Source organism: Ambystoma mexicanum, chromosome 3q (genome assembly GCF_040938575.1).
Source record: "Ambystoma mexicanum isolate Mex_15411 chromosome 3q, UKY_AmexF1_1, whole genome shotgun sequence".
Lineage (NCBI taxonomy): Eukaryota > Metazoa > Chordata > Amphibia > Caudata > Ambystomatidae > Ambystoma > Ambystoma mexicanum.
In genome coordinates this window covers 260590216-260608464 of record NC_090926.1, presented here as the reverse complement: position 1 = coordinate 260608464, position 18249 = coordinate 260590216, and the positions used below count along the sequence as shown (strand labels likewise).

Below are 18249 nucleotides of genomic sequence, written 5' to 3'. Positions count from 1 at the left end.
TGCAGTTAACGACGGACAGCAGAGGCCTGCACCCTTATCCAGTGAAGAAACTGGTTACGGCACCCTGCCCCGAGGCAGATGGAGAGCTCGGCGTTCACTTACCTAAGGTGAGGGCGTTAACCTTTGGGGTTCTACAGGAGAAGAGAAAGGGAAGAGGAGAGAGGCACCCAATAACCCCAGTTCATTAATCCCATATTTTCTATCTGCAGACATCTTACTCTTCGAGTCAGACATACAGTGCACAGAGGTCCAGCCCAAAGAGCCAACCGTGTGTTACACATCACCTTTGAAGATACGGCATTCACCCAGTCAAGACCGGCGCCTCTGCGGGAATCAGGTGAGCGTTACACTTGCATCCCATCTCTCTCCCATTTTCACATCCATTGCCAACAGTTTTAGGTTATAGTGTCAATCTGGAAAAGTGAATACCCTTCATTTGAATGACAGACGTAACTTGATGGCCGTAGGCCAACCGTCTTATGCACCGAATATAGAAACATAGACTGTTATGCTTGACTAACAAGCGGCCATTTTAAACGTAGCAGAATCGCCATTTTGCTTGTTAACCATTGCTCATTGCTTTCTGTCTAAAACTGCTTTGCAGCTTGCAATTCTTGCGAATTCTGCTTACTCTGCTCAACTGTTCAGCATTGTTGTCTGAATATGAAAGGACAAGGTCGCGGGACTGAGGAGTTCGTTGAAACTCCTCATGAGTAGCCCAGAAAGGAATGCCCACGCTCCCTCTCTGTAGCCTTGAGGGAGAGCTGCAGGGCATTTAATCATTTCACAGCTGCCAGACAGTCTCGTACTGTGGAAGAATATGTTAGAATAAAACAGCTAAAGGCTTGAATGATGCTCTTCTTACGGCCCCTCTTCGCAAAACCCTTTAGAACGTGTCGGCTCCCAGGACACGAATAGTACCTCATAGATAGCAAAGCTTGGAATGTGGCTCTTCCCCCGTGTGCAGCTTGCTTCCAAGAACAGAACCACAGTGTTCTGTTCAACAACTAAAAGATGCCTCCGCACTTTCTAAATTGCACATTGTTACTAGAATAGACATCGAAAGTGTCATAATTGTCATACCCGTCGGAAATGTCCATCGTCATCCCGAGTTCAAAGAAGCTAACCAAAGGGGGGTGTTAAACATGACATTGCTGATTGTATGATATGCATTGTGTATATAGGTAACTGATGTACGTAATTCTCTCTCTTGCGTCCCTCGAGGTCTAGGAAACTCACTTCGCGGGGCGTGAGACCAGCATTGGCCAATTGGGACTATCTTTGCTTGCAATAAACCCTAGCATTGGGAATTTGAACTTCGTGTCTGGCGCATCTTTTGGTGTATGGTTATTGCCTTGTTTCCATATCAAGAGGGACCCCTAGGGGCCCCTTTTAAGATGGCGCCCGAATAGGGACCCTCCCCCACTTGCCCCATCGTATACGTTGTAACAGATTAAAGGCGGAAGGACGGGACGATCGAGCCGGGATCAAGAGGTGTACGGGGGCCCAGTAGAAGTGAGGAGAGAGTCCTTCCGCAGATCTGCACACATCTGATCCCTGATCGACGTACTGGGCCAGAGGGCGAAGGAGGCGAGGGTCCCGAGACGAGGCAGAAGCCAGAGAAGCGCAGACATGACGTTGGGAGAGGTTGCTTTAGGACAGGCGACTTGTTTTATCAGGTGAGTCATTCCCCAATTCAAATAAAAACCTGATTTTTGGTAGAGTGTTGATTTTGCAAATTCAAACGTCCAGGTAAAGGTTAGCTAACCAGAGGGGAATGTTAAAGAAACATGCCTGGAGTACTGTCCACTTTAGCGGGGCTTTTCAGCTGCGGTAGACAGTCCTTGGAATATGGCCAAAGTGCACCGCCTGGGGGAACGCCGGCTTATGACATATATGCAAAATATGGTGTGGGTGCGATAATATTTTGTGAAATTTGGCATAGGCAAACTAGAAAGCAACCCGACCATCAGTGGCCCATTAATGGTAGCTTTGAGATTGCGAGGATAGATAACCTAGAAAGGGTGCTAATTAGGAAAAAAGCACGACCCGAGCTTTTGAGACTGTCAAAGATTGGAGGAGGGAAGCAATGCTCAAAACAAAGCTTGAGGTAGCAGAAGAAAAGGAGGAGGAGGAGTGGACGGCAAGTCTAAGACGGGAAGGGAGACGTGAGCAAATGAACATAGAAGGAGTATACCCGCAGTGGGAACTACACATAGCAGACGAATTAATGGAACATTTGCTAACTAACACGGGTCGAGGCCCAAAACCAGAATCGAAACCAAACACGCCAGTAGTGACTGCGCAGGCCCAACCAGTAGCTCTCATACCCCCTCCCATAGCCCAAGCACTTTCCCTCATGCAAGCATTAACCCAAGCCCCACCCACAGCTCGAGCCCTCCCACAAGCGCAGACCGCGGACACGCAATTTCCCAGCACCCAGGAAGGCCCTTCACAGATGCCACCTGTGTCACTTGTCTCATCCGCACCTCCCGCTCCAGAGACAGATTCAGCACCATCCGCCCCTCCCGAAGTCGAAATTGAGACCGGGGAGGCGAGAGGCGGGGCTGAAGGAACAGGATTTGGACGGGTAACTCGAAGCGCGATCAGCAAAGAAAGAAAGATTGAATTACGGCAAGAGGCAGAAATGTACATAGAAGGAAACGATGGGACGGCAGCATTGGCCTCATTGTATGGGTACCGAAGGAGCGACGAAAGACAGGTAGTGTTGGAATGCATGGGGGAAATTTTGGTGGGAGAATGGAAAAAGATACTTGGGAATTTACCGCCACAGCGATTGTTAGATTTGAATAAGTTAGCACGCAGTGAGCAAAGAGATGAAGATGTAAGAAAACATGTGCACAAACTCATTGAAGTGAAAAATGAAATGGAAGACAGATATGCTGAGATGTTTGCTACACCTGAATATAGTAGTGAGTGTATTAAGAAAGGTAGGAAGGAGGCGTCGAGGTTGTATATGAAAAAATCGTGGCCGAGAGTTTTTTCAAGTGGTACAAAGCATTTGCCGGTACCGGGACAAACAGGTGCTAAACAAAGATTGCAGGTATGGGTGGGGGAAACAATGCGATGGATGTCGAACAAAAGAACGTCAGTAAAGGAAGTAAGTGAGATATGTAATGGGTACCCATTGGAGATGAGAAAAGAAGCGATGCGAACGATAGTAGGAGTGTTACTGCAGCAGGACATTGGATACAATAGAGGTAGAGGAAATGCACAAGGCAGAGGAAATTTGAATAATATGCATGGGGTGTCATTGGGAGTAAATCAATGTGCGTACTGTAAGGAGGAAGGACACTGGCGAGTGCAATGCCCGCACCTACAGAATAGAGGTGGGTTTGGTCAGAGAAGGTCTCATGGAGGACATCAGGGGTCAAACGGCCCAAGCAGAAATAGCATGCAGCAGCAGCAGGGATATACCAATGGAGGTACTCAAAACCAATCCTATGGTCAAAACCAAGCGCAACAGAACCAGGCATTGAACCAAAGTGTTTCGAACCAAAATCAGGGCGGGCAGGGCCAACAGAGAAATGATCAGAGTGGAGGACACCAAGGGGGAAATGGGAATATTTTTCATACACAGCCAAACACGTATTATAGCAGCAGCGGTGACTACACATCGGACGATGTGTTATTTTCGCGATAGGACAGCCCACGGCAGGGGTCGGAACCAGTATCTATTCCCGTGAATCAGAGAGGACCCTGCGTAGAAATGAGAGTCGGGAATAAGGAGCACCGTTTCCTTGTAGATACAGGGGCACAGAAGTGCTCGATAGACCACCACTTGGTTCCGGAGATCCCACTGTCGGGGCAAAAGAATGTTTCTGTAGGGTTCGCAGGTACACCAGTAATTAACCCCATGTCCGAAGCTGTCCCAATTACAATAGGACCATTCACGGAACAGTGTCCATTTCTTTTGACAGAAAATTGTGGAGAGAACTTGCTAGGATTAAATTTGTTGAGAAAATTGGGGGCAGTCATACATTGTACGGCAGATGGGGTGTTCCTCACGATGTGGCCTCACGATGCACCGGTGACGGAATTTATGTCAAAAGCGTTACCAGAAGAGCTAAGTAGAGTACCAACCTGTCTGTGGGCAATGCATGATAACGATGAAGGATGCTTGAAAATAGAGCCAGCAAAAATAACTTTGAAAGAAGGTGTTACACTACCACAAATTCCCCAGTATAAAATTTCTGTTGAAGGTGAGAAGGGATTAAAAAAGTATTGTTACTGACCTGGTGAGATTGGGGTTGGTTGAAGAAATTGCAGGTAGCACGTGCAACAGCCCGATTCTTCCAGTTTGCAAGAAAGGAGGAAATGAAGTACCCTATCGTTTCATAATTGATCTGCGCGCATTAAACAAATTGGTAGACCCACAATTCCCTTTGGTCCCAGATGTCACAACGATATTGACAATGATACCGGCCACTGCAGCATACTTTAGTGTAGTTGATCTGAAGAACGCGTTCTTTAGCATTCCAGTGGATAAAAGCAGTAGATATCTGTTCACGTTCACTCTAGGAGGTCGATCATTCACATTCACACGCATTCCACAAGGATACACAGAAAGCCCGAGCATTTACAGCAGAGCGCTAAAAGAGCAGCTAGACATGCTAGAATTACCCGAAGGTTGCATACTCTCGCAGTACATAGATGACTTGTTATTAGCTGCTGACACAAAAGAGATCTGCAAAGAAAGTACTATATTACTATTGACACACTTAGCGACCCATGGTCACAAGGCAAGTTTGAAGAAATTCCAGTATAATCAGAAGGAGGTGTCTTATTTGGGTTACCTACTTTCGAAAGAAGGGAGAAGATTAACACCAGAACGCATAGAAAGTATTTCTAGTATGCCTATTCCAAAGACTCAAAAAGGAGTGAGAGCTGTAATAGGCATGGCCTCTTATTGTCGGCAGTGGATCAGTAATTTTGCGTTGATTGTGAAGCCGATGATAAAGTTAACTAAAAAGGATGCAGTGATGCCTTTACAGTGGGATGAGGAATGTCAGAAAGCGTTTGAGCAATTGAAAGCTGCATTGTGTGCTGCGCCAGTTTTAGGCACTCCTAACTATAAAAAGATCTTTAGACTATTTGTGAGTGAGAGTGAAGGATGTGCATTGGCGGTATTGACACAGGAACAAGGTGGAAGAAATAGGTCATGCAGCTATTCTTCCGGGCTGGACCCTGTAGCGCACGCACTACCACGATGTTTGCGATCCGTCGCAAGGGGCTGCTGCGTCAGTGAAACAAACGGAAGGAATGGTATTGGGGCACACTTTAATTCTGATGGTGCCACATGCTATAGACGTTCTATTAAATAGGACACAGACGCAACACCTCACCTCAGCTAGACTGACAAGATATGAGCTCATCTTGTTTGCACCCCACATCCAAATTATGAGGTGTAGCGCATTGAATCCTGCAGAATTAATGCCACTGCCCATAGCAGAAATTGGTGACAACGAATCACCACCCCATGATTGTTTAATGGTCACTGAAGAAGAAACGAAGGGAAGAATTGACTTGAGCAACATCCCACAGAAAGAGCCAGATGGGGAGTTATTTTGTGACGGCTCTCGTTTTAAATTACCTGATGGCACATCAACGGCCGCATATGCAATTACTACCCTAGAGAGTGTTGTAGAAAGCAGAAGAATCCCCTACAATTTGGCGCAAGCCGCAGAAATAATAGCACTGACCCGAGCCTGTGAACTCTCTGAGAATTTGAACGTGAATATTTATACTGACAGCCAGTACGCCTTTGGCGTGGTTCATAACTTTGGCCGACTTTGGGCTGAGAGAGGTTTCTTGACATCACATGGGGCCAGGATTCAGCATGGCCCTTTGATTGTGCGATTGCTGTCTGCACTCACGTTTCCAAAGCGCCTAGCTATAGTGAAGTACGAGGCGCATAAAAAAGTAACATGTAAAGTGGGAGAGGGAAACTCATTTGCAGACAGATTGCGAAGCAAACAGCCACAGATTTGGGAAATAAAATGATGACAGTACAGACTGAGGAAGTACTCTGTATGATAGAGAATGGAGTTGCCACAGTCAAAGAAATGCAGGCTGAGGCCACGACCGAAGAGATTCAGGGGTGGGCTGAGGGCTCTGCTGAGTTAGATTTGGAGGTATGTTGGGTGGACAAAAAGACCAAGAACTGGATGTTGCCAAATTGTTACGTGACTGCAATGGTTACAATGGCGCATAGCCCTACCCACATTTGCGTGAAGAAAATGGTACAGCATTTATCCACAGTATGGAAAAATGAGCACATAAAAAAGAATGCAGAAAGGCTAGTGCAGAATTGTATTACGTGCCTGCAACACAATGTAGGGAAGGGAACCGTGACTCCAGTAGGTAGTTTTGGCCCACCCTCTATGCCATTTGAGGTGATCCATTTTGATTTCATAGAAATGGAAAGGTGCCAGAACTACAAATATGTGTTAGTGGTGATTTGTGCATTCAGCAAGTGGGTGGAGGCATATCCTTTAAAAGACTGTACTGCCATGTCAACGGCAAAAGTAATGTTAAAGGAGTATTTCTCCCGGTTTGGGTTGCCCTGTGTCCTGTGTTCAGACAACGGCCCACACTTTGTGGGCGCAGTAGTGCTACAGATCTGTGCAGGTCTACAGATAGAGAAGAGATTCCACAGTTCCAGGCATCCCAGTTCTGCCGGGCTTGTGGAGAGACGTAACGGAATCTTAAAGTCAAAGATATCTAAAATCTGTGCTGGGAGCAAGTTGAGTTGGGTGGATGCATTACCCCTAGCGCTATTGTGCATGCGCACATCTGTGCAGGCTAAGTCTGGGCTCTCCCCCTATGAAATTATAATGGGGAGACCAGCAAATGTATGGTGCGCACCGCAGCCCAAATGATTATGCGAGGTCGAGCATCCTATGTTAAGCACGTACTGTGGCCTTTTAATGCAGAAGTTGCGTTTGATTCATCAGCAGGTGCAGGAGGCGTTACCAGTGCGATACACCGGACCGGGGCACTCGCTGGAGCCTGGAAGTTGGGTCTTAATAAAGAACTTTGAGCGGAAGACAGCATTAGCACCCAGGTGGCGCGGCCCCTACCAAGTACTTTTGGCAACGCAAACGGCCATCCGGGTGGACGGACGGAAGGCATGGATCCATGCAACACATGCCAAAAGATTCCCAGGACTGCTGACAACTTCCGACGACCAGAGAAATTAAACAGTCTCGGAAACGAAAGAAACTGTTGCCAGTCCATTGCGACAGCATCAGCCTGAGCGAGAAGTGAAAGTTGAAACAAAGCCCAAGCGAGAACTAAAACTCGAAACAGAGCCTGAGGAGGCTGCCAGTAAGGGGAGAGGGCGAAAAGTGCCCCAACGTTGCTCAGCAGAAACAACATCACTGCCGAGCGACACAAACCCTGCATTGCAAACACGAGCAGAAACAACGCGTGTACCCCTTTGGCGCCCACCAGATTCTGCAAATGCACCAAAGCCAAAGAAAGAAACTACATCATTGCCACGGCGCTTATCGCTACCCATCATTGTGCCACAGGCTGACACTGAGCCTGATACTGGAAGTGCAACGGCACTATTCACGGATCATACAATACCAGGAGTGAACCGGGAAATATAATTTGCGGCCTCGACAGGCAAAGTAATCTACCGATCTTTGGTGCTTTTCTTTTGCCTTTGGTTCCACTCACGGACGGAGTAGGAGCCAGGGGCGTAGAGGAGAGAAGTGTGAGAGTTGTGCAAGTCAGACAATTCAAGACTCACGGCTCCTCGGTGCGCTTATAAAAGTACATATGTCAGGAGCCAGAGCAGGACAAGCTGGACGCACATAAGTACTAAGGCTGATAGAGTACATGTGTCCTAAGCCAGAGCGGGACAAGCTGGATGCACATAGTACTCTATCAATAAAGAACTGTTCAGAAATCGTCTGAGCAGCGGGAGAAAGAACAACTAATCTTGTTCAGAGTGGATAGGTGATCTAGGCTGTGAAAGGGCTGGCAGAATTGAACTGTGACATTTTTTTCGTTAAACTTTTCTGGCATCGAGAACGAGAGACATTTGCGACGAACTTTGCCAGCAAGAAGAAGGACGATGAAGAACAAATCAAGACCGGTTTCAGCCTCCTCCTGCACCCCTGCTGAAAAGATGATAGATTTAGAGACTGTAAATTTAGGGAAAAAGCATGGTAAAAGGAATAAGGTACTGATTTGGACATTGGTCCTGTGTTTCTTAAGTATGGTAGTACCAACAATAACAGCTATTACACTATGGTTCCTGGAGTACGCGCACCCATTAGAAACACTTTTGCCAAAAGCAGCTACTGAAAGCCCGGTTCATGTAATCACTGGTACTTTGCCCCCAATGGAAGAAAGACAGAGAAGGATATGGCAACAATACATTGTTGCTCATCATGAACATGACCCATGCGGTTTTAAAGAAAAAAGATTGCTGGGTTTGTGCCCATTTACCACAGCACGGTGGGAAAGGGATAGGCTGGTATGTACAACCGTTACCATTGGTTTATTCATGTGAAGTATCATTGAGTGCAATGTTCTTTGGGAAATGGAACAAGAGTAATACGGGTCAGCTAGATGAGACCAATATGAATGAATTTGAGGAAGTGATCATGAGACCTGTGGGTTGTTCCATATTCCACAAAGCTTGCGTGTTTTCACTAGATCCCATGAGGAAGTATACACGAAAGATAACAAGACTAGATAGATTACATAGGCAAAATAGACCAACCCCGCCAGCAGAAAAAACATCAGTAATGACATTTCGAACGAGGGATCAATGGAATAAAGATGCTGTGCCCCCTGCCTATACAGTGGATCACAGCCCCGAAACTGCTCCCCTATGTTTACAGAAAAAGGGTTCCTATAAAGTAGGAACGTTTAGCAACTGCCTGAACACAGTGGTTTTAAAGCACGAAATAGAACCCGTGTAGGGGACCCGGTTTACTTTATATGTGGGAAAAAAGCATATCCATGGTTACCTAGGAACTGGGGAGGTACATGCTACCTAGGTCTACTGTTTCCAGGAGTGTTCCTCTTGAAGACAGCAGAAGTAGCCAGACGAAAAAAAGGTAGAACTCAAAGGAGTAGCGAGGATGGAATGAAAGCAATGGATATAGCCAAATCATTTATACCATTCTTGTCCCAAATAGAAAATTCTTACAATATAAGAAAACTGTCTAGAATATTAAAAAATACAATAGATTCAACAACGGATATTTTATTGAATATGACGTTAGAAGAAAAAGGAATAAGACTAATGGCACTCCAAAACAGGATGGCTCTCGATATAATATTAGTTGCTCGTGGGGGAGTTTGCAAACCCGTAAAAACTGCATGCTGTGTGTATATAAATGATCACTCCCCTACGATATTTAAAGCAATCCGGAAATTACATGTCCTAAATTCCACACTCTCTACTGAAGAAGGGGTTTGGGGGATAGGATCCTGGTTTTGGGGATTATTGCGGTGTTGGGGATGGAAGTTAATTTCGATACTAATGATGGTACTTGGTATATTCATAAAATGTTGCTGTTGCATACAATGCTTACCAATAGTTTGCACTGAAATAACTGAGGGATGTACTAAGAGATGTGTGCACATGGTGTCGAGAGGAAAACAAACGCATGACCAAAATAATAGAGACACTGATGAAACAAAAACAGTAAAACAATTCATGGCTATAGACATTAATGATGAAGATGGTTCAGACATAGATACCCCAGACTTATCCTCATCGGAGGAGGATACAATAAATGAATAAGACGTTTGGCATATGGCCAAAAGGAGGGTTTGTCAATCTGGAAAAGTGAATACCCTTCATTTGAATGACAGATGTAACTTGATGGCCGTAGGCCAACCGTCTTATGCACCGAACATAGAAACATAGACTGTTATGCTTGACTAACAAGCGGCCATTTTAAATGTAGCAGAATCGCCATTTTGCTTGTTAACCATTGCTCATTGCTTTCTGTCTAAAACTGCTTTGCAGCTTGCAATTCTTGCGAATTCTGCTTACTCTGCTCAACTGTTAAACATTGTTGTCTGAATATGAAAGGACAAGGTCACGGGACTGAGGAGTTTGTTGAAACACCTCATGAGTAGCCCAGAAAGGAATGCCCACGCTCCGTCTCTGTAGCCTTGAGGGAGAGCTGCAGGGCATTTAATCATTTCACAGCTGCCAGCCAGTCTCGTACTGTGGAAGAATATGTTAGAATAAAACAGCGAAAGGCTTGAATTATGCTCTTCTTACGGCCCCCCTTCGCAAAACCCTTTAGGACGTGTCGGCTCCCAGGACACGAATAGTACCTCATAGATAGCAAAGCTTGGAATGTGGCCCTTCCCCCGTGTGCAGCTTGCTTCCAAGAACAGCACCACCGTGTTCTGTTCAACAACTAAAAGATGCCTCCGCACTTTCTAAATTGCACATTGTTACTAGAATAGACATCGAAAGTGTCATAATTGTCATACCTGTCGGAAATGTCCATTGTCATCCCGAGTTCAAAGAAGCTAACCAAAGGGGGGTGTTAAACATGACATTGCTGATTGTATGATATGCATTGTGTTTTTGTGTATATATGTAACTGATGTACGTAATTCTCTCTCTTGCGTCCCTCGAGGTCTAGGAAACTCACGTTGCGGGGCGTGAGACCAGAATTGGCCAATTGGGACTATTTTTCCTTGCAATAAACCCTAGCATCGGGAATTTGAACTTCGTGTCTGGCGCATCTTTTCGTGTATGGTTATTACCTTGTTTCCATATCACGAGGGACCCCTAGGGGCCCCATTCAATAGGGTCCGCGTACAGTCCCATGCAATAAACTAAACTAAAATGCTAATATCTGAAACCATGGAGGAAATGGTCTTACCTTGCTTTCATTTCCGGAATGTTTTGTATTTTGTACAAAATGTCATCACAAGTTTTCGTGAATTGATAAACAAGTGGTATTACATTTCTTTTTAAGTGCCTAGCATAAGGATTAGTGGTGCAAACAGGGTTAAAGTATCCACCAAATGGTCTACGGACAGTTCTTTGGATTGCTAAGAAAGCTTCGGAAAGTATCAGAAGGATAAAAACATGCAGGGAGAATTGGGTCTGGCGCAGGATCCTTTCCTACCCGTTGACAATACCAGTGGGAGTTAGCCACTGCGAATAGTAGCAGTGCTGTGAAATGTTGGCGGGAGAAATGTCACAGAAGTATGGTTTCTATGCCTAGCCTCGTTTAGAGGCCTTCCTTCCTCCCACAGAAAACACTACAATACTAACAATTTAAATATTCAATATTATTGGCTTTCATGCTTAAGCAATCATCACAACACAGTCATTGATGTAACAGAGTGGGTTGCAACCAGTGCTGGAAATGGACAAAAATGACTTGGGCAACTTCCCCTGCCCCTTTCCTGCATGGGTGGGGGTGGCGGATGGTCAGTGGTGTGGGTGGGACTGAGAGGTGGAGCTAGGTGTTGAATAATGTGGGTGCCCTAAATATAGGATGCTGGCTGCTTTGCATAAAATCAAAGTGCCTTTTGGGAACATAGAAATGACCACCAATGTATCAAACATGTCTGTGATTGTAATTAAACATGTGTATTTCTTTCGAGCATGCAATGCACATTTGGCATGATGCTCATTTGATGGGTCAGAGTAGTCTCCAGGACAGTGGCATGTGGGCAGAGCAAGAGACATATATACAGCTTTGGACTATTGCATTGTTTGAGTGGTGGCTGTCCTGGTGAGCAAAGGATGGCTTTCAGGTGCAATTTGAAGCCAGTTGCATATCGCTGCATGCATTGAGATGCCAAAGGCACAGCGTTCAGGAGACTCTTGGCAGCCAGGGCAGAGAGCTTCCTCAACTTGGGGGGAGGGGGTAGGGCGTTTGGGCTTCGGGTAGACACAGAACACTGCTACGGCAAGACATGTTTGCCGGAGCTACGCTCTGTCTTGTTCCGGTCCAATTCCTTCCCTGTTTGCACCAGGAGAACTAGGATTGTTTATACACATACACTGCACAACTCGCCCGCTAACTGGTGTCCCTGCACAATTTGTGTAATCCATCATCTTTGACTTCATGCATAAACTCTAGGGCACTTTTGTCCTGTATCTCTTCTTTCTTGCAGTTTAAGTTTTTTTGCTTGTTTTCCAGTAAATCAATCAGCACTGGTAAAGGAACCCCTCTTCGACTGTGACCAAGGAAGGTGGGGATAGGTTGAGTAAGGCGCAGTGCTTAAGTTAAGCCCTTTTGGATGTTATTAGTCCAGAAAAAGTCAAATAATGCCCAGAAATGAAGACCCTTGGATGGTAAACACTTTCATAGATTGCACAATGGTTAAAATATGACTTTGATGCCGATGGTATTTTTATTGACATGCCCCAGTGCCAAATCGCTCACTGCCTGTGGCTAAGCATAGCGGTTAGATGAATAACCTGGGCCTTTAACTGGAATCTCTACGCGATGTAAGTAACTCTAGGCTCATTACTGAACTTCAGGTGGGAGCTCCAGCTCAAGCAGGGCAGCATACTCCTTGCGTGGCGTCTGCTCTTAATCCCGGGGCTTGAGGGAATCGGGGAGCATCCTAGTCCTGGTGTGAGTAGGGATAACAGTCTGGTGAAAGCAAGAGGAAACGCGGACGATGCCATTTGTGCTTGAAGAGTCCATATTCCTTTCAGTTTTCAAGCTGTCTCCAGAGCAAGGCAGCAAGAAGTGTCAATACAAGTCGTCGCCGTTTTCAAACTTGAAGACAGGCATCATGGGATCGTCGGGCCCAGTCATCAGGCTCAGCACAGAGAAGTCGGGAGCTGAAACACAAGAGTCGACACATGAGAAGAGGCAAGTCAAAAGGCGCAGAACTCTATGCCTATGGTCATTTCTTTTGCGCGTGCCACCATTTCACTGGAGGACAACTTTGTGATTTGGTTCTCATCTGGTTAGACCTCCCATTCCCAAACATCTCCCCTTCCTCGGACCCACCCTCACCCAGTTTCTATCTCTCTGTAAGTAAATAGAAGAAGGCATTTCCAATGGTTATGAAGATTGTTCCACAGCTCTCTGGTGAGGCATCTAAAAAACATCTAACCTTTAGGCAAGACCAAAGGCTCTAAAGTGGTAGCTATGGTAGAGCAGTCAAGCAGTCAGGCCTACCTCGAGGGATGAGGGAGGCTCGATGTCTTCATTATAAAATCACACAGAATATCTAGAAGACCAAACAAGTATTTTGGGATATTCGTTAGACACAGTGTATGTATAAAACAGTAAAGTGTCATATATGTATGCAAACTACCAGGTAGTAGGCACAGTACGCTTGAGGCAAAGGGGCGGGGAAAAAAGGAAACCCTACACAACAGTAAAACACATTTAGAGAGTCGTGTTCAGGGCCTAAAATCACATCAATAGTTCTAGTAATTCCCCACGCCTCTACTGCAGAGCTGTAATCATAATACCAATGAACATCATACACTAATTGTAGCACCCAGGGGGGGGCGGTAAAGATATTAACACTTCAATGCCCAGAGGACCACTAAACGTTAGTACAAGATTAATCTCACAAGACCAGACCCATAAGGGATCATTACACTCCTAGAAATTACCAATGATACTGAAACATAGTACATTTCAGTAGGCAAGAGTGTAATGCAGGGATTTAAAAAATACATAGTAAATCGAGGTTAAACGCTAAAACCCCAGGGACTTAAGGGCAATCCATGGAAAATGTCAGTGTACCGGTAAGTACCTTTTGAAGTCCCTTAAAAGGAGTTTGTATGGATGGTAAAAGTTCCCCTTAGGAAAAAACAGGATACATTCAATAGGCATAGCAGTGCTAATGAGGAAAGGGTAGGTAAGTCTCTGTTTAAACCAAGAGGTGTGGAAATGGCCCCAAGGAACCCCAGGAGATGCCAGAGGACACCCCCTGCAAGAGCTGCAGTACCAGATTCAATGCCCAGAAGCCCCACATCAATAGGAAGCAAAGCAGGATTTGCCCAATGTAAGTCAATGGCGAACCACGATAAAGGGAGGTCCTGCCGTATCCCACCCCTACTGGACCCAGGGGACCCCTGATGGGAAACCCGACTAATAAGCCACCAGCTCTGGGCCCACATGTAAGTACTCATGGCACCAGTTTCAGAGAAGTTGGCTTGGGAATGAGGAAACAACTAAATTAAGTAAAAAAGCTTCTTCCAAAGGTGGAGTTACAGGATCCGGTACCCAGGGTCTTGCACCGCTAACGATGACCCATGCAACTCAAAGGAAGAATACACAGCATGATAGTTTAAGCATCACCTGCTCACCTTGGGAACAAGATGATGTCTTGAATCATTGGTTAGATACCCCAGTCGGGTCAACTCAGCCTTTCTCTCCCCCCAAGCACGCATGTGATAAATCAAGTACCACATTGGTAAGAAGTAAAACAGGTTACCAAGCGCTCTGAAACTGTCTCTGGTGATAGTGGTGCTATATAAAACATTACAAAAAGTATCTCTTTTTCCAAATGGGTGAACTACTAGAGCCTGTAGTGAAAGCAACGATGAGTAGGACGCAGGAAGATGGAGGAACCCGATCAAAAGTATCCAGGTGGCTAGAAGGACTAAACAGAGCAGCCAGCCCCACAACAGGGACAACAGTGGAGGTGACCCAAGATGGCCCAGATAAAGAGCGGAGGTGGGCTAGTGGTGTCCACCCTTCTGATAACAGCAGCATTCTACCTTAAGTTGCAATGACTACAAAGGTAGTACGACAAATGCAAGTAAATCAGCACAAAAACAGACCCAGCATGGGAAATCCATCCCATCCAGTGATGAGGATCAAGAGAAGCACAAGGGTAGCCCATGAAGGACATCCAGCAGCCAAAAGAGGAAACGGGAGCTAAGCGATAGGAAACAGGGCCCAGCAAAAGAAATTCAGACACATCTTTGTAGCAAAATCCACCAACAATGCTGGGAAGTACACCAGCAAAACTCCCAGCAGACTTAAGGAATGCACAGGACCGCCCTTAGATAAACACATTCACTCATGGGCTGGATTAAGCCAGCCATGTAATCACACAAAAAGCAGAAGCACAAAGATGTTAGCAGCCAGCCAATCAGGCTGACACTCAACAAACCACCAAACATTCAGGTCCACCATTACAGGTTGTGTATTGGGATATCTAAAGCTAGGAACTAGTCTAAACCAGTCCAAACCAGTACAGAGGGGCATGGCTGGGCTCATCGTGAGACCATGTTTGCACGACAGTCATTTTAGAAATGCCTCATGGTTTTCTCAAACAAAGGGATGGCCCAAAACATTATGTCTGAGAGTAGGGCTTAACAAATGCTTAACAAATGCATTGGTACCCCAATGGCTTCCATAATGGTACATTGGGCTACTAATGGGGGAAAAATCAGCTGCATCCCTGGTGAAGCTAAAACTACACTACAGCTGGCACCAGCCTGCTCCACAAAACCATAGTAGAATGTTATAATCACACTAGTGCCAAAATGGGGTGCTTAAAAACCACACCTGTCCTATGAGCTATATGAACTGCCATAGGGAAATATATATTTTTTAAAAGGGTTACAGTGACAGGTAGGCTTGAATAGAAGTCCTTCTGAGAACAAAAATAAGTCAAAGATCCTAGAAAACTAAGGAGAAAAAAACAAAATGTTCAGGGGTCCCATTAAATGGGTCAAGAGAACCCTTAAAAATATGATTCTGCCCAAACACTTACCTTTAGTCCTTCCTACCACGTTACACTCTTCAAATTAGAAATGTCCATTATCAGTCTGGCATCATGTGTGTCATTTATATAGCTGGTTGCGCCCCTTGACCTTAATTCAGGTCAGGTGGTCTTTCTGGGTTTCTAAGATGGATTTTAAGAATCAGCCCCATGACAAATTCAGAGCGGCCAGCCTATTTTGATGAACAGGGACAAACACTAATGTCTAGCCAAACTCTATCTGGGTAGTGTGACTGAACAGTAAGGCCTAGACTTGGGAGGGTGCGAGAGTGGTAAAGCGTTATGTTAAGCACACACAGAATGCTCTTAATAAAATAGCCATGCAGAATGCATAAAAATACAGTTATTTATTTAGGCCCTAGACAAACTGATCAATGAAAAGCCAAAGGTAACTAACACACTAAAACATTCACTGCTAGATAGACACATTCTCCTTAGCCTACTCTGCTAAATGCACTAACACTTCTCTTTTAAATACAGTTTGAGGTGAGTTTCCAAATGCTGTCAGTGTAGTAAAGCAAGTGAATAAAGACATTGAGAGAGATGGTATCCAAAGACTCAGGCACACCTTTGTACTGGTATACCATTTAAGATATCTAAATAAGTATAGAATTCAATTCACTTCTAGAGTAGACGTGCCGACCAAAGCAGCTCTTAAAAACAATACATGAATAAGTGAGAACTCCAAACATTTCTTAAACTTTCTTTATATTTGACAGGTGAAGCTCAACGTGTTTTAGGAAAGAGATTCACTACATCAGGAGAAAATAAATGTATCTGTTGAACAACAAAAGTGATATAGTATCACCATTCAATTCAAATAAGGAATGTAGATTTGTATCACAAATGATTCAGTATAGGAATACATCTCCCAAGAAAAATGATTTGCAGGTAGACATTTCTAGACTGACCAAGAGATTTAAAATAAATGGTCAAAACATAGAGGTTAATCCAAAATACTGATCATCAGGGAAGTAAAAAGCTACCAAAGTTAAAATGTCTTCCAAATGCAATGCCTGTCAAGAGGGGTAGCGAGTACAATAATGGTACGGAAGGAGTCAAATAAAAAAAGCAGACGTACAACGAGATATTGAGTTAAAAAAAGAAGGTGTATAAAACAATACCTGATGAGCTAGAAACAGAAACAGTTCAAGAATGAATCATTGGCCGGAGAGCTGTTATGTTTCACATGCAGCTAAAGGAAAAGTAATGTATTCAGTGGTAAACCAGTAGATACAAATATAAAAAAGAGCCTCCTTTATTACGGTGGCGCATCAGACAAAAGAAAGAGAAATATGCGGGAGAAGTATCCATAGAAAGAACATTACAGTAAGTAATTTCTCCCTCAATGGATTGCTGATCTCCCGTAGATTCCTTATCTGATAGACTCCCCAAGCAGTGAGGCAAAGGAAGCGGGCAGAAAGTTATACTAACATATTTTGCAGCACCGTCCTGCCAAAACGTGCATCAGCCCCACGGGCGACATCTAGACTGTAGTGTCTAGTGAAAGTGTGAGTGTTAGCCTGCTCCTTTTGAAAAACGTCCCGATATGTCTCGTACAGGGGGAAGGGGGGTTACTTTCCACCAGAGCTGATTATCACTCCGGGATCCTGCTTTCGTAACGAAGAACCTGATGGGCTGGCATTCATAGGTGTAGAGGGATAGCATGTCTGTGAGCACTTGGTGGAGAATGTCAAGGTGTGTCCCCGCCAATTTATGATCGGATTGTGGCACTCCAACCAGGGCATGCCTAGTATGAGCTTGAACTCAGGTGCGTTTATTAGATCAAAAACTATGCGTTCCCAATGACCCTTGTGACATAACAGTTCAACCTCTTTCTTACACTGGGTCACTGGTCCTGATGACAGATGTGTTCCGTCCACAGACACTATATTATCTACCTTTTCTCTTCTGAGTGTAGACTCACCAATCCTTTGGGCTACAGTGATGTCCATATAATTCCCTACTGCCCCACAGTCAACATATGCTTCCAAGGCATGCATCAGCTGTCGCTGTTTAGGACATAATAGGATTACTGGTATCGTGAGGTGCGAGACCGCTGAGGCCCTTTCCTTCCCCGGCAAGCCGATCTCTACACTTGCCGGGCCATGGTTTCTGACGGCTCTCTAGGCAGTTCCTTTTTAATGCCAATATCGGTCACTCCCAAAGGTTTCCGGGCAGTCTTAACTGGGCAGTCCCTTAGGAAGTGTCCGGCCTTGCCCCAATACAGAGTTGATGCCGGCACCTCTCTCTTTCTTCCTTGGTCAGGGGCTCTCGCAACACTGCCTAACTGCATGGGCTTCGGTGGGTTTTCCATGGGACGGGTGGGCACCTCCCACGGACGCACGTAAACAGGGCGCCCTACCGAAAGGCTTCGGTCTGACTTTCTTTCCTGCAACCGATGTGCCAATTGCACCACCAGATCAATATACTCTGAGCAACGTTCAGGTGGGTTGACTACCTAAGCCAAGACATCCTTGAGTTCACTTCGAAGGCCTCGATAAAACA

General features: G+C 45.2%; 1 protein-coding gene across 8 annotated transcripts in view; it reads right to left on the bottom strand.

Annotated features, from left to right (window-relative positions):
• Nucleotides 1–9234: 9234 nt before the first annotated feature.
• The window catches only part of STAT2 (signal transducer and activator of transcription 2), a 1902691-nt gene continuing 1893676 nt past the window's right edge, over nt 9235–18249 (bottom strand). For 4 of the 8 annotated variants that reach the window (XM_069653702.1, XM_069653698.1, XM_069653699.1 and 1 more), the window contains one exon: nt 12626–12826. In XM_069653702.1, the coding sequence (XP_069509803.1) occupies nt 12735–12826 (92 nt within the window). In that variant the 3' untranslated portion in view covers nt 12626–12734. Of the gene's footprint in view, nt 12827–18249 lie in introns of all 8 variants that reach the window. The other 4 variants (XM_069653696.1, XM_069653703.1, XM_069653697.1 and 1 more) reach the window with 2 other exon arrangements.